Source organism: Gopherus evgoodei, chromosome 7 (genome assembly GCF_007399415.2).
Source record: "Gopherus evgoodei ecotype Sinaloan lineage chromosome 7, rGopEvg1_v1.p, whole genome shotgun sequence".
Classification (NCBI taxonomy): domain Eukaryota; kingdom Metazoa; phylum Chordata; order Testudines; family Testudinidae; genus Gopherus; species Gopherus evgoodei.
This window is the reverse complement of record NC_044328.1, coordinates 93,301,395-93,315,169: the sequence shown is the minus strand read 5'-3', so window position 1 is coordinate 93,315,169 and position 13,775 is coordinate 93,301,395. Positions and strand designations below refer to the sequence as shown.

The 13,775-nt window shown below is 42.7% G+C and overlaps 1 protein-coding gene across 5 annotated transcripts; it reads right to left on the bottom strand.

Moving 5' to 3' along the window:
* Positions 1-1,194: 1,194 nt before the first annotated feature.
* LOC115654451 (cellular nucleic acid-binding protein) lies at positions 1,195-12,081 on the bottom strand. Of its 5 annotated transcripts, none has more exons than XM_030568743.1 (5): positions 11,932-12,081; positions 3,731-3,870; positions 3,241-3,333; positions 2,879-3,077; positions 1,195-2,388 (listed from the first exon to the last, which is right to left on the bottom strand). In XM_030568743.1, the coding sequence occupies exons 2-5, from the start codon at positions 3,852-3,854 to the stop codon at positions 2,271-2,273; spliced, it is 534 nt and encodes a 177-aa protein (XP_030424603.1). In that variant the 5' UTR covers positions 3,855-3,870; positions 11,932-12,081; the 3' UTR covers positions 1,195-2,270. The 5 variants fall into 5 exon arrangements, with proteins under 5 accessions (XP_030424603.1, XP_030424602.1, XP_030424604.1 ...); XM_030568742.1 differs by having other exon boundaries at positions 2,879-3,080; positions 11,932-12,080; XM_030568744.1 differs by having other exon boundaries at positions 2,879-3,080; positions 3,752-3,870; positions 11,932-12,080.
* Between the last annotated feature and the right edge of the window lie 1,694 nt (positions 12,082-13,775).

Sequence of the window (13,775 nt, the reverse complement as noted above, 5' to 3'; positions counted from 1 at the left end):
GCCCTGCATATTTGCATTAATGCAGCTGCAACTGTTGACTTCCCAACTCCAAATTGATTCATGAGTGACCAGCAGCAGTCTGGAGTCACCAGCTTCCACACAGAGAATGCTACGTACTTTGCTACTACTAGAGCGGCTCTTTCTGGTGTCCTTGCAGTACAGTGCTGGGACAAGCTCTGCCACAGTTCCAGGAAAGTGGCTTTCTGCATTCAAAAGTTCTGTAGCCACTGCTCATCATACCACACCTACCTGGTTACATGATTCCATCATTCAGTGCTTGTTACACAAGCCCAAAAGCTACTGTCTACTCTATGCAGCTGTTCTGTGAATGCCAAAAGCAATCTAAAGTTGCTCTTATCAATATTGCACAGCATGTCAGGCAACTGGAAGTCTTCAGTTAGGAACTTCACAATTAACTGAATTGTCACGAAGACATTGCAGATGGCAGTGAACAAGCATAGGAGAGCAGTTCAGGATCCATCTCATCTCCCAAAGATGCTGAAGTACACATTGGGGGGGGGGGGGGTGAGAGAAGAAGAGCAGTGAAAAATGCCATGAAAGAAAAGTTGGAAGCCCACAGAATGCTGGGACAGAAAGCAATGCATCCTAGGACATTGAGCCCAGTCCCATGATGCCCTGTGATTTGCTCTGCCTTCCCACAACACCTAGTGACAGAAGAAGATGTCAAGCTGGACTGTGGGATAAATACCCACAGTACATTGCTCACACTGTCTATGCTAGTGCCTCAACTGTGGCTGTGCTCTGCTGACAGAAGTAGTGTGAACATGACACCGATTTGTATTATGTTTTGAGTGTCAACACTACTTTTGTTGACAAATTTTAGTTTAGACAAGGCATAACAGTTCTCCCTTTGTCAAATAGGTTTGCACTTGACAGTTTAAAACTACATCTTAATGCACTGCCATATATTCTGATGGCACTTGTTTAGGAAGAATTAGTATTTTTCACCTATCCAGCTAGTAAGGACATGCAGGCTACTTGACAGGAGTTAGTATTGCAGTATGATTCATCAAGTTGGTCTCTTAATGGCCACTTTAACTCTGCCCAATCACAAGGATTGTAAAAGACACATGATCTGATGTTTTAATGGGTAGCCAGTGCAAAGGCTGGAGAGCATAGTGCACGTAGGAACCAATGGTTTGCCAGACACACTGTATGCAGAGAAATTAAGGCCTGTAAGTAAGTGCTTTATTTTGTGATTTTATGAAATTCTGAATGTTATGGGACTGAACTTTATACTAGATAACATTTCATACAAAAGAAAAGTCCAAACGGTAAGCTTTTCAACACCTCCACATTCCCCTCTTTAATATGGTGTTTTGCACTATGTACATGAATAACAAAAGCTAAACAAAATGAATTTTAGCCAAACTCCCCTTCCTCCTCCAGCTTTATTGATAGTTTAAAATTACATTTCTATATTCTAGGACTTCAATTGCTTTTACCATTTACTTTAAAAACTGATTACAAGCAAATGAAACTCAGTCGGTCTAAGTGATATAGTATACAAAAATAACATCTTGATTTCTGTGAAAATGCATTTCTTTGCAACTCCTGAATAGCTCCAAATTGTGTATGTTATGATAACTGATGTTCTGGGTTTTAGATTTTGTTTGAAATATTTATTCAAAAAGCTTCCCATTACCTTCTGTATTGCTGACATTAACATTCATTGACTGAATTGTTACTTCGTTTTAATTATTCCTGATTTCCCTCTCTCTCTCTCATGGCCACTAACAGGCACGTGCATCTGTTTGTTTTGTTTACTCCCACTCAGCTATATGCTCTAGGTAGGGCCTGACAAAGACATTACTTGATGTTATTAACAGCTACTGAGGTCAGACAATCCAAGGCCATCATTGTAATAAAATTAAAGTTAGTTACTTGTGGAAGTTTGGACACTTCCAGGATTTAGTCTTCCTCTTGCAAAGGATCACTCCCATGGAACCTGGACAGCGTTTGCTGGTCTGACTCAACTCTTCCCACTCAATCCCTATTCACCAGTGGCACGGAAAGGGGGTTCTTTAACAAAGCATTATACATAACACCTCTACCAAACTAAAACATAAACATTTTTGTAGTTAAATGCAGAAAGTCGATTTTTCCACCCCTTTCCTCCTTTTACACGGCAAGTAAAGCTCACTGGCCTGGGAGTAGCCTCTATCTGCCAACCTTTGGCCAGTGAAGAGGATTCAGAGAAAAATAATACAACCATCAATCAGAAAAAGGAGGGGCGATAAAGGAAATAATTAAGCTGTAGCTTCAATTGTGCATTCCCGTGCAAGGTGCCCTGACTCGCCACAGCGATAGCAGTTGACTTCACTTGTCTTGCTGCAGTTGATGGCTACATGCCCAGTTTCACCACACCTGAAGAAAAATATTTTATTATTGACAAATTAAAAGTGGATATTAGCCTCTTCAATAGCCACAACAGGAACTATTCAACACTGCCATCACAGTACAACCTGATGCACCACTAATGAACTCTGTATTTGAGGCTTCTGCTGTATAACTGTTCTAATACATTTGGTAATATATCCTTTGCTATTAGGCAAGCTCCATTCTATACCAGAGAAATGTGTGCAATTTCTAATATCCTGACTGACATCACTGAATGTGCTGCACTACTATACATGCTAAACCCTGTTTAAGTCAAAAGTAACAGGAAGAAGTTTAGACTGATGTCTGATGCATTACAGGCAGGGAGTCAAAGTTAGTTTCTTTAAGAAGATCACAAGAAAATAGGCATATACCCAAAACAGATTAAATAAGATAACTTGTATAAACTGCAAATTAGATTAAGGGTAAGATATAAAAATATTTTACAGCTATTTAAAGTATACCTTTAGTGCCTTACCTATAGCATTTAACTTTGGTGCAGTCTTTTTGAATGTGTCCAAATTCCCCACAAGAATAGCACTTCTGCTCATCTGCATGGTCACAGTCACGAGCCAGATGGCCAGGTTTGCCACAGTTGTAGCAGCACTGCTCTCGCTCTCTCTTCGGTTCCTTGCAGTCCTTAGCAATATGGCCACCTCTGCCGCAGTTATAGCAGGCTTCCACAATAAGAAAACAAGCCAAACAAGACTATAAAACCTTGATAAAGTTACAACCTAACATTCTTTAAAAAAAATTTTTAATAATCTGACAAGTGTATTCAGTTCCCCCCTTCCACTACATTCTAAGTAAATAAAATATAGAAAATTTAGTAATATTTACCATCCTCCTGAAGATCACAGTCCTTGGCAAGATGGCCAGACTCACCACAGCGGTAACAGATGTCTGGGAGAGATGAAGACATGAACTGGAAGCCTATTTTATATAGAGAACATGAAAAGCATTGTTATTTGGGGATTAAAATACACAAACAACTTGACAGTGTCAACATATGGGTTAGGACATTAGCAGAAAATCTACAATCCTTCCCACAGCAACCTCACTATTCTTCTCAAAAGATTTAGTAGCAGAGGGCTGCAGTAAGCCCTCATCAAGACTTAGCAAATGTACTCTGATGTACTGCAAGTACAAAAGATTACCAAATTAAAATTGGAACTACACTTGACAAAATAAGGTTACCAGAATAGATTTAATGTACTATCCTTGATCTGTGTTTGCTCAGTCACTAAAGCAATACTTGTAAAGATGTCAGCCGTATCACATTTGCAAGTAGAGAGATTTTACTGTGTTCAGATACGTATAAATTAGAAACCTCTTGCGGAGGTAAATCCACCTCTGCCACGGCTTCGCATCCCACGGCCACGGCCAATTCCAGTAGGGCATTCCCGAGCCCAATGACCAGTACGTCCACACTTGAAGCACTCGTTGCTGCTCATCACTGCGGTTTACTTCCTATGTAAAAAGAATTTACAGCAGATATTTAACTTTTGAATTTTTTTTTTTTAAAAAGCCATATCACTGACCTAGTGGAAGTCACTGGCTAAGCACTGGGGAGGTGCTTAACCAGTTTTTGCTATAGCAGAAGCCTCTTCTGCAGTTGCAGAAAGAATACTTCCTTAATTTCAGTTTACTTAGTTCACTGACTAGTTCAAAATTAAGCCAATTGGGAATGCTCACTTTTCCTACCTGTGATTATGTATTAAACTAGGTGTGTGGATGAGATCTACTAGTTCTAAAAAACATCTTGAAGCACTTGGGGCCAGAAACAGTTTTCACTAACTACAGACAATATTTTAAATGCAAAACATGTTTTGATGACAAAAGACTGCATCAGGACCTTTATGAAAACAAGCTTTTTATTAAATTTCCATCCAAACAGAGCTTGATGCAAGTGTAAAAAAACCACACACACCACACTTAGCTATTTTCTATCATTGTAAAAGATGTAAAAATAATCTGAAGTGTGTATAGGTATACACTAAATATGATGCTTGTTTGCTAATAGGTAATGTTTAATTACAAATCAATGTTTTCATAGCTACCAATGAGAATCAACTTTGTAGAAAAAATAAAATAAAGTACAAGTGTGAGCCAATTAAAACCAAACCACCCAGGTTTATCTAAAGTAGCTATTAGAGAATCTTCCAGAACACAATAGGTGTTTAAAGCGAGACTATCAATTAAGTTCACAGAAACGCAGATCTTACGATCTTGAAAGTTCTGGGTTTTGTATTTTAAGTTTAGAAAATAGTTTCACTTTCAAATCTCATGCACTACACAGTGCTGCCATAATGTGTTTACAATCACATCATCTTTAATTAGCTCAGAATTAAAAAAAATCCTGGAAACAGTCTTAAATTTGTAGAAGATTGCTTAAGCCAAAAGTAAGTTTTGAACCCTGTTTGAGTGTCCTTAACTATGGCACATTAATATCTAGAGCTGATAAGCCAAGTTTCATAACTTTACTGCAAGTTATTCATGTGTAAACCAAAAGCATATTTTCAGCTACACCTCTACCGCGATGCATCCAAATTCATGTTGTGTTATAACGTGGTAAAGCAGCGTTGGGGGGTTGGAGGGGGAGGGTGTGCAGCTGCACACTCCAGCAGATCAAAGCAAGTTAGATATAATGTGGTTTCACCTATAATGCAGTAAGATTTTTTGGCTCCTGAGGACAGCGTTATCAGGGTAGAGGTGTATGTTGATGCTTTACACTGGGAAAATCAGTCACTGAAAATAGCACCTGGAGTATACTGAACTGCAGACAGCAATTTATAGCTGTTAATCCCACACAAAGGCTCAAACTATGATAAATTAACAATACAGAGCATAAATAACTCCATCTTTTATGAAGTCTGCTCGTTTAGCATGACAGAAACCCTACAGAAACTCAGTTATCCACCCGTTTATGATATAAAACAGACCTGTGTAATGGCCAACATTAACTATGCAGTTGCAAATGTTTAACTTCTAAATTATGTACTATTTCTGAACACTCACTACTAGACTATTCAGGTATTACATTATGGCTGAGTATTTGAAGAATTTAAGACTGCTCTTAACAGGAAATCAAGTACAAAAAATTGAAGATAACTTTGTTATGAAGATTAGCTAGTGCTACAGCAAGTTTAGAGATTAGAAAATTTAAAACTAAAAATTGTCATTTCTACTTATATTTAGACCATCTTTGCATTAGCTTAATTTTTGCTTAACTGAAATTATACTGCTGATCTGACCAAAGTGAGACACAGATACAAAGGAAACTTTGCTATTAACAAAAGTCATTGATGTACTACTAAGTACGGGGTCCCCAACGTGGTGTCCGTGGGTGCCCTGGCGCCCGCCAGTGCATCCACGTACTGGCCAGCGGACAAGCATCCACCGAAATGTTGCCGCTTGTCAGTGGCATTTCGGCAGATGCTCGTCCACCGCCATGGTCCTCCTTCGCTCATCGTCTGGCACCTACCAGACAAAAAGGTTGGGGACCACTGACTTAGTATGACTGTAGCAAACAGCTGGATTTGTGTTCCTGTTAACACTGTTACTGAGGTTTCTTTCTCGATGTTTTGTTGAACTGCATCACACTACATGGTAATATTAATCTAAACTGGTATAGTACTGTACGCAAGATAGACTAAAAACTATTATTTAACCTGCTGACCAGAAGTATTTTGTACTGAAACACTCAGAGCCCCCCTAATTTTAATCACCATGCAGACATATAATCAAGTCCCTAATGCAAAAGGGCTTACAACAAAAAGTTAACATGCAAAAATTGGTGCAACAAAACAAGAAGAAAAGGGAAAGAAAGGATCAAGAAGGGTATTAGACTCACAGTATTGTAAGTTTCTGTAACAATTAAAAAGGCAAGCTGACAAAATCCTTATGGGCCACTTGTGCTAAGTATTAGAATGGCATTAATACCGATCAACTATTGATATGAATTTTTAATCCACCTGCTTTTGTGGCAGCTGGATTTAAAAAGAAAACCAAACACTTTGCTACTGTGTAGTTGTTCTATAGTTTTGAGTACCTCTTTTCCCCCCCTGTATCTTTCTGGTAAGGGGGGCACAAATGCCAAAGTATGAGCACTGCTCATTTAGAGCATGCTGTTCTGTATGTTCAAAGGTACCTCTGACTGCCGCATCTGTCAACCAACCTTGACAATCACTTTAAACTACTGTATTTCTTTGCACCAAAATTCTAACTTCCACAGGTAAGTTTGAGTCAGTTTCAGGGCCTCCATTGTGATGCTTACACACTTCAAACAATCTATAACCTGTAACCAGAGACTTGAAGACGACAAGTGTATAAGACAATATCATAAGAAAAAGAATTTTTCCACCTTTTAGGAGAAACTGCATTGGAATTCAGAGAACTGCACTGCTAGAAACAAAGAGGACTGAGTTATAAAAATATATGCAAACAAGCCATCTAGGGTCAGTAGTCCCAATATGGCTTATTGCTGTCCCTCGAAAAAGTATGCACCATATCTGAACAAGTGTAATTCAGTAGAGTTAATGCTTTTATTCATTTTAAGCTACAATATATAACCATGTTTCCTGTCATAGCTGTTTGCAGGTTGGACAACACTAGCACTTGTTCATCTGTAACAATCAGTTCTTTGTAAAGAGGTATCAGACTTTCAGAATCATGTAAATTGGTCGATTTTCATTGTCATTAGAATTACTTTTATTTGGACCCACCCAAAAAGTCTGTTAAAGATAACCTGCAATGAAAAACAGTGTTTTTTGTACGATGCATCATGGCCTGAGTATTTTTTTTTTTTTTTTAAATCTACCTTAAGGTTCAGGTCTGCTCTGGAATATTAAAGAGACTCAATTACCAGAGAAGTCAGAGCTTCCAGAAACTTCAAGCTGAGCCAGAGGTGAGGAAAAAAGGATTTTTAGCTACTCTTTAAACCTTTGACATTTACCTCAATAGAACTGACATTAGGATGTTATAATAGACATCCTTTTCTCCTTCAGAGAAGGCAGTTTGTTATACACACCTGACATGACCTTCCCAACACAAGCTCCTTTGCCAAAGCACAGAAGAAAAAAAAATAAGGAAAAACTGAAAAGGTATTTAAGTCTTCATGCTTCACAGTGCAGGAGACCAAAAAAATTCTAATACACTGACTTAAAGCAATAACTTCTGCAAGTTAACTTAAGGCTTACAGTAAAGATACAACTAACTTTACTTTCATTATACTCAATTAAAATTACTACTTTTAGGATGCACTAGAATTTTGGAAGAATTAAAGTCAATTTTAACATCCTATTCAGAGGAGCTGGATTTTTGCCCCATGAGTATGAACAAGTACAACTGGTGTGTCAGGGAGTAAGTGAGAAGATGAAGCCAGGACAGCCAAGGACTTGAAGAACCTACAAAGCTCAAAGGTTTCACAGCACAAATAAGATAAGATGTTATGAGCCATATATCCAATGGAACTCAAAACTCAAAGGACAATGTCAGCTAGGGAAATGTGAGTATGCAGTATTTAAGTTTCTGCAGCACTAGAGAGTGGGAGGAAGGTGAGGACCCTGCAGAACACTAAGTCCACAGGCAAAGTGAGAGGACTATTTTAATGCATCAGAGTTAAGGCTGGTTTTTTTTTTAATGTAAAAAAAAAGTCACACTGACACTTGGACAACAGATCTATCAACTGTAAAGATCTGAATATCTTCATTTCCCTATCTTTGAATGTGGGAATATTTAAGCTTTCACAAAATATAGTATTGCAGTACCTTACATCTTGTAGCTTTGTATATCAGACAACAAACTCTAGAACTTCCTCGTTAATATCAAAGGTTAGACGGTTTATAAAAAAGAACTACCCAGGGGCAACAAAGAGTTGGTCAAATTAGCAATAAGTTTACTTTCAGTGTTGTCAGCTATTGGTTTGTCATAGTTCTAGACTCTTCTGTGAAGAGACTTTCCAAACTTAAAGTTTTAAAGTGCAGAAGAATAAGTTGTCTTCCTTGTAGCACTATGGCCAAAAAGTTTTTCCTTTAGACTATCTGGAAGTCTAATTGTTACATTAGAGAAAGAAGCTACTGATAACCCACTAGAAAGCAAGCATAAGTAACAAGACTTAAAAAGGAGTAATTTATGGGTTTGAAGAGCTATAAAGCTCAGTTTTTTAAAATACATTAGACAGGTTTTACAGTCAGGATGTTTAAATCCTTATCAACTGTTAGCCCAGCGTATCTCTATTGCTTGTCAGAAGAGAAGTTTCTTAAACCACTGTTCTGGTCATAAAACTGAATGCACCTGCTCTCACCTTTCACACTGAGAACATTCTCTAACAAGCTTTGACTATTCTTTGTAATAGATAAATGAATACTTCTGTCATAAGCAGAGTTAGATCAAAAAAGGAATGCTGATAGCTCATAATGGAAAGCTTAAGCACAGAGGGGAAGGGGCGAAGAGGAGTAGATAGAATTTATTTGTCAAGCTATTATAAGTTTTTATGTCTGAGTCAAATGGAGCTAGAAGGTATTTTCTAGACCATAACTGAAAAAGCAACTAATATTTTAATGAATTGAAGGTACTATGAGTTATAAATCTAATCCTCAATTGTGAAATTTGACCCGCACCACTGCCTTCACTGGATATTTACAACAGCAGATACATAAAAACCCACACATAACATTCATGATCTTTGCTCTTGGGGTGTGTAAGTGAAGACAAGAAACCTTGCTGAATTACTTGTGAGCAATGCAGCAGTTTCAAGGAGTTAAGACACAGGTCTGTCTAGGGGGAGGGAAAAAAAATCCAGACTCCATGCACAGGGGGAGATGGGGGGAGGGGAGGAAAAAGGAGAAGTCTTACTCCATGCTCCCCTCCCCAGCTTCAATTCATAGGGACTTTCATCCCCCCCAGTTTGCTTTATTATAACAAGTACTCAAATGTTTCCTAGATACATTACACCTAAAATGCTGACTAATGTCAAATCAGCCTTAATACAAGGACAAGCTAGCTATATTCGAGAGCCAACACAATGCCCCACCCTTCTTTCCCTCCTCCTGTGTATTGGAATACAAGCATTAATGATCCCTGGGGCTAACTTCACTAAGTAGATTTTCATTCTGTACTAAAAACAGTTAACAAGGAGTCTGGTAGCACCTTAAAGATTAAGGGATTTATTTGGGCACACATTCTGCATTATGGTAGTGTCAAGATCTGTGTTCAGGTCATAACAGAGAACTGTTGGAGGTCCACAGAGAGATGTTAGCACCACCTTGGAATCCAGAAGTGCCCACAGAGATCTTTGTTGGGAAGTACAAACCTCCTTTTGTCAACAACAGAGCCAATTATCTTCAGCCTACTTAGTAAATATTTACTCTCAATTTATTAGTATTACCAGCATCTTATACTAGAAGAACTTCAGCTTCTAACCAGGCACTCACTGTAGCAGCCAGGAGACAGCAACACCCAGCTACAGTGAAAGATGTAGACCAGAATACTGGTCAAAGTCCAAGTCTACTCTTCCCAAACATAAGCAGTACACACAGTATAGATTTAAAATGCAGTGGAATTCCAAGGCAAAATTACTGTTCCCAAAGCCATCTTCAGTATCAGAAGTGACTCACCAAACAGTAATCTACTTAAGCAGGGTCCAGACACAAGTCAACAGTAACAAAAGCAGCAAATCAGTAACAATACTTCACACTATATTGTTATATCAACCTTCATGGCCTAGCATCTATATGCCACAACCTAATCAAGGGACAAAAGTTGTCAGATACCAGCCAACCTGCTCTGCAGTTACCTTTCCTCCCATGAGCTCCCAGAAAGGAGGGTAGGGACACCATCATCACGAGCAAAATATGCCAGCATTAACATGATTCTAGCAGGGTAGTCAATATCCAGATTCACTCTGCAGTCTGTTACACTCTACAGTTTGCTTTTGAACAAACCCTGACATCTCTTTTTGTTTTCTTCTCTAGAAATCTGGAGACCACAGAAAAGACTACTCCTGTTCTAGAACATGGCCTATACACCACTTATTTGAGGAAAGTGTGCCTTCTACAAAGAACTATTTACTTCCACCATAAGAATTAGACTAGTTTTTGAGTACCAGTCAGGCTGATACAATGACTGTCACTAGAACCCTAATAGGTCCCCAATTAATTGGTATATCATGAGACCCGTAAGTATGATACTGGAAGAGGATCTTGGAGCCAGTGAGTTATTGGTTATTAATAGCCTAGACTTAACAATGGGGTTCTCAAATTGTGGTCCACAGATCACCAGTAATTTACTAAGGCCTTCTCATAGCCTACTTCATGAAACATGGGAAAGCAGGGGATTGAGACAAAAGGAGTCAATGAGAGGGTACTTTGAGAAAGACAGACTGCAAGTCACTTGCTTGGATGAAAGCTCATCCACATGGGAAATCTAGGCTTCCTGATTCAAGAGTATCTAAAGTGAATTCAAACAGGAGGTGAGGACTACCCCTGTAAGAAGATATAAATTTCACTCTAGCCCCCACCTTCTCACCAAAAACAAACCCCTCAAAACACAAAACCACAGTTCAAGAGTCTAGGTTGAAAGAGTTACTACTTACATTAACACCCCCTAATAAATAATGTGGGATAGTCTTGTTTATATAACGAACTAAAAAAAAACTAGAATTATCTCAAGCAAAGATATTAGACTGAGACTACTTAAAAACTAAGTTTAAACAGGCATTCAAATAAAGTGATTGTAAAATCAGAAGTGCCACCATGATCGCGAAGTTATTCTGTCTGTGAGCCCTGCAACTTAATAGAGCGGGACACCTCCTAGATTTCCAGTCAGATGTAAATAGATTGAACACCCCAACCGAGCACATGGAGAGGCCACATGGTGCAATCACACCACGGCCTGCCGTCCTGGCCATTACCGCCTTCCTGACCCGCACGAGGTCACAAGAAATGGGAGCAGGGCAGGCAGACGGCAGCTAAACATACAGCACGAGTTCAGCCCCAAACTGACTTCCCACCCGGATCACGCAGTCCAGACCCGCTACTGCCCCCTGGGACAACAGGCCCGACGCAGCCGGCTGACTCTCCGCCCTAAGCCCAGCCGGACGAGTGTGTTTATGCCGCCCGCCCCGCAGGAAAGGCTGCGGCCCAGCCACCAGCCTCCTCCATCCCCACGCACCGGGATGAGGCGCCCCAGGCAGCCCCCCGCAGAACTGTTCACCCGCGCCTCGGACCAGGGGAAGGGGAAGGAGGCCGCTCCGTCCCCAGCCCTCTCCGCCGCCAGAGCTTCCTCTCACCGCCGCCCACAGCGTGACTCAGCCCGGCCAGCGCGCCCAGCCCACCCGAAGGGCCCCCTCACCCGCTTCCAGTCAAACTGCCGCCACCTCCCCCTCCAGGGCTGCAGGAAAGCGCGGCCGAGGCTCGGATCGTTTCCCGCGCGCTAGGCCGGAGTGCGCCACCGCCACCACCCTCAGCTTCCCCGCGCGGGCCGGGGCCGGGCTGTGCCCCCGCCTGCTCCGCGAGCTGCCTTGACGGTTACCTGCAGGCTCCCGACCCTCCTGCGATAGGTAGCGCGTCCGGGCGACAACGGACCCGCTTCTCTTGCGATCTCCCCCGCTTGATGCCTGCGCCACACGCGGTTTGCACACGGCCCCACACACGCACTTACTCGTTCTCCCCCCGCCCTTCCCTATTACTCTGCGCACGACTCATTATCCCGATCGCACAACCAATGGGCACCCGCCGCTGCCTCCGTGCAGCCAATCAGCGCTGGGACTTGGAGGACCAATCGGCGCCGTCGAAAAGGGGGAGGTGCCCGCCTACCGGGTCAGGTTTGTCTCGACTCTTTCTTGCCTTACTGGCCTGTGAGGGAGAAGGGGCGGTTGGTGGAGGGGTGGGGATGACAATGTCGCCACCGCCGCTCTAAGCGCCCGGGGAGATTGACGACTCCTAGGGTGCTGCAGTGCGCGAGGTTCCCCTGGGTTTCCGCAGCGCCTTCCTGCCCCTCCTCTGCTGTGACTCACAAGGGAGGAAGCTGCGGCTCCCCTCCCCAATCCTGGCGGCAGCCCCGACGCAGTGCTCGGCCCCCGCCCGGCCTGTTGGTCTCACGTCACGCGGGGTGAGGTGCAGGCTCGGCCGCCCTTGTGAGGTGATGCGGCAGAACAGGGGAGTCAGCGCCCGCCTCCCGCCAAATCCTGAACGGGGCTTGAGACTCGCACGATGCGCGAGGAAAGCCAGTCACTTGGCGGCCCCTGTGCTGGTTATTTCTCGCCCGACAAGTGCGGCAGCCGCGATTCGACCCGAAACGTGGCTCAGGCCAGCAGGACCCCAGCGCCTAGTCCCTGGGCTGCGGGGAGCTGCCATTCCACCTTTTACCCCCACTCCCTCCCTTTCCCCCCACCGCCCTTACAGGCTCCGCTCGCCGCCTTGCCCCACTGTTTGTCTCATGTACAGTCTCTTACGCTCCATGTTTTCCTTCTGCCACCCCTCGACCCCCTCCGTTCTCTACACCTCTCCCGGTTCCCTTCTGCTGCCCCCATTCTCATCCCCTTCAATGGGCACTTTCCCCAGATACCCCTCCACCTCTCATTCCCCTCCCCCCTCAGTCTCTCCACTGAACCCCTGTTCCTCCGCAGCCCCTCAGCATCCTCCCTGCAGTGATTCCCCTGCACACGACTCTGGCTTCTCCAACACCTCATCTCGGGGGCGCCACCTGTCCAGGCTTCTAGCTACCCTAGGAAGTCTGGATGGGTGCTCAGCACACGCTGCCAGCTGTCCAGTTTTATGGACTCAAGATCATCCTGGAGGGCCTGTGTTTTTGCATCAGCGTGGCAATCTTCCCCCATATTCCCTGTACATCATTTCTGCAGCACCTCTCAGTTTCCTTCTTCCGACTCCTTCCTGCTCCCCATTTCCCTGCCTCCTTGTGGATTCCTGACCAGCCTCTTAACCTTGAAGGCATCCTGCCTCCAGTCTCATTAGAAACAGGAGTTAGTGGTCATCTTTATCTGAAGTGTTTGTATAGCTCACATCAGTGCAGTATCTGAGCACCTCACAATCTTTAATGAATTTATCCTTACAATACTACTGGGAGGTAGGGAAGTGCTATTATCCCCATTTTACAAATGGGGAACTGAGGCACAGAGATACAACTGATTGCAATGGGATTTAAGTGCTTAACTACCTTTGAGGAACTAGGCGCAAATTAATTATCCAAGATCATACAGTACGTATGTGGTGGAGCAGGGACTTGATCCTGAGTCCCAGGTTAGCTCTATCCTGTGGACCATATTTCCTCTGTACTGTACTAGGGCCAGATTCATCTCCACATGCAAATAGGCTTGGGAAATGGTGGCCATCTTGATTACAGGCAACCTGGCTTCA

Excerpts from the sequence above, each read along its gene's own strand:
- LOC115654451 (XM_030568742.1), bottom strand. The coding sequence starts at position 3,854 with ATGAGCAGCAACGAGTGCTTCAAGTGTGGACGTACTGGTCATTGGGCT. Across the intron at positions 3,081-3,240 it reads CTGTGATCTTCAGGAGGATG|AAGCCTGCTATAACTGCGGC; the intron begins GTAAATATTACT and ends TTCTTATTGTGG. Across the intron at positions 2,389-2,878 it reads ACCAAAGTTAAATGCTATAG|GTGTGGTGAAACTGGGCATG; the intron begins GTAAGGCACTAA and ends ATTTTTCTTCAG.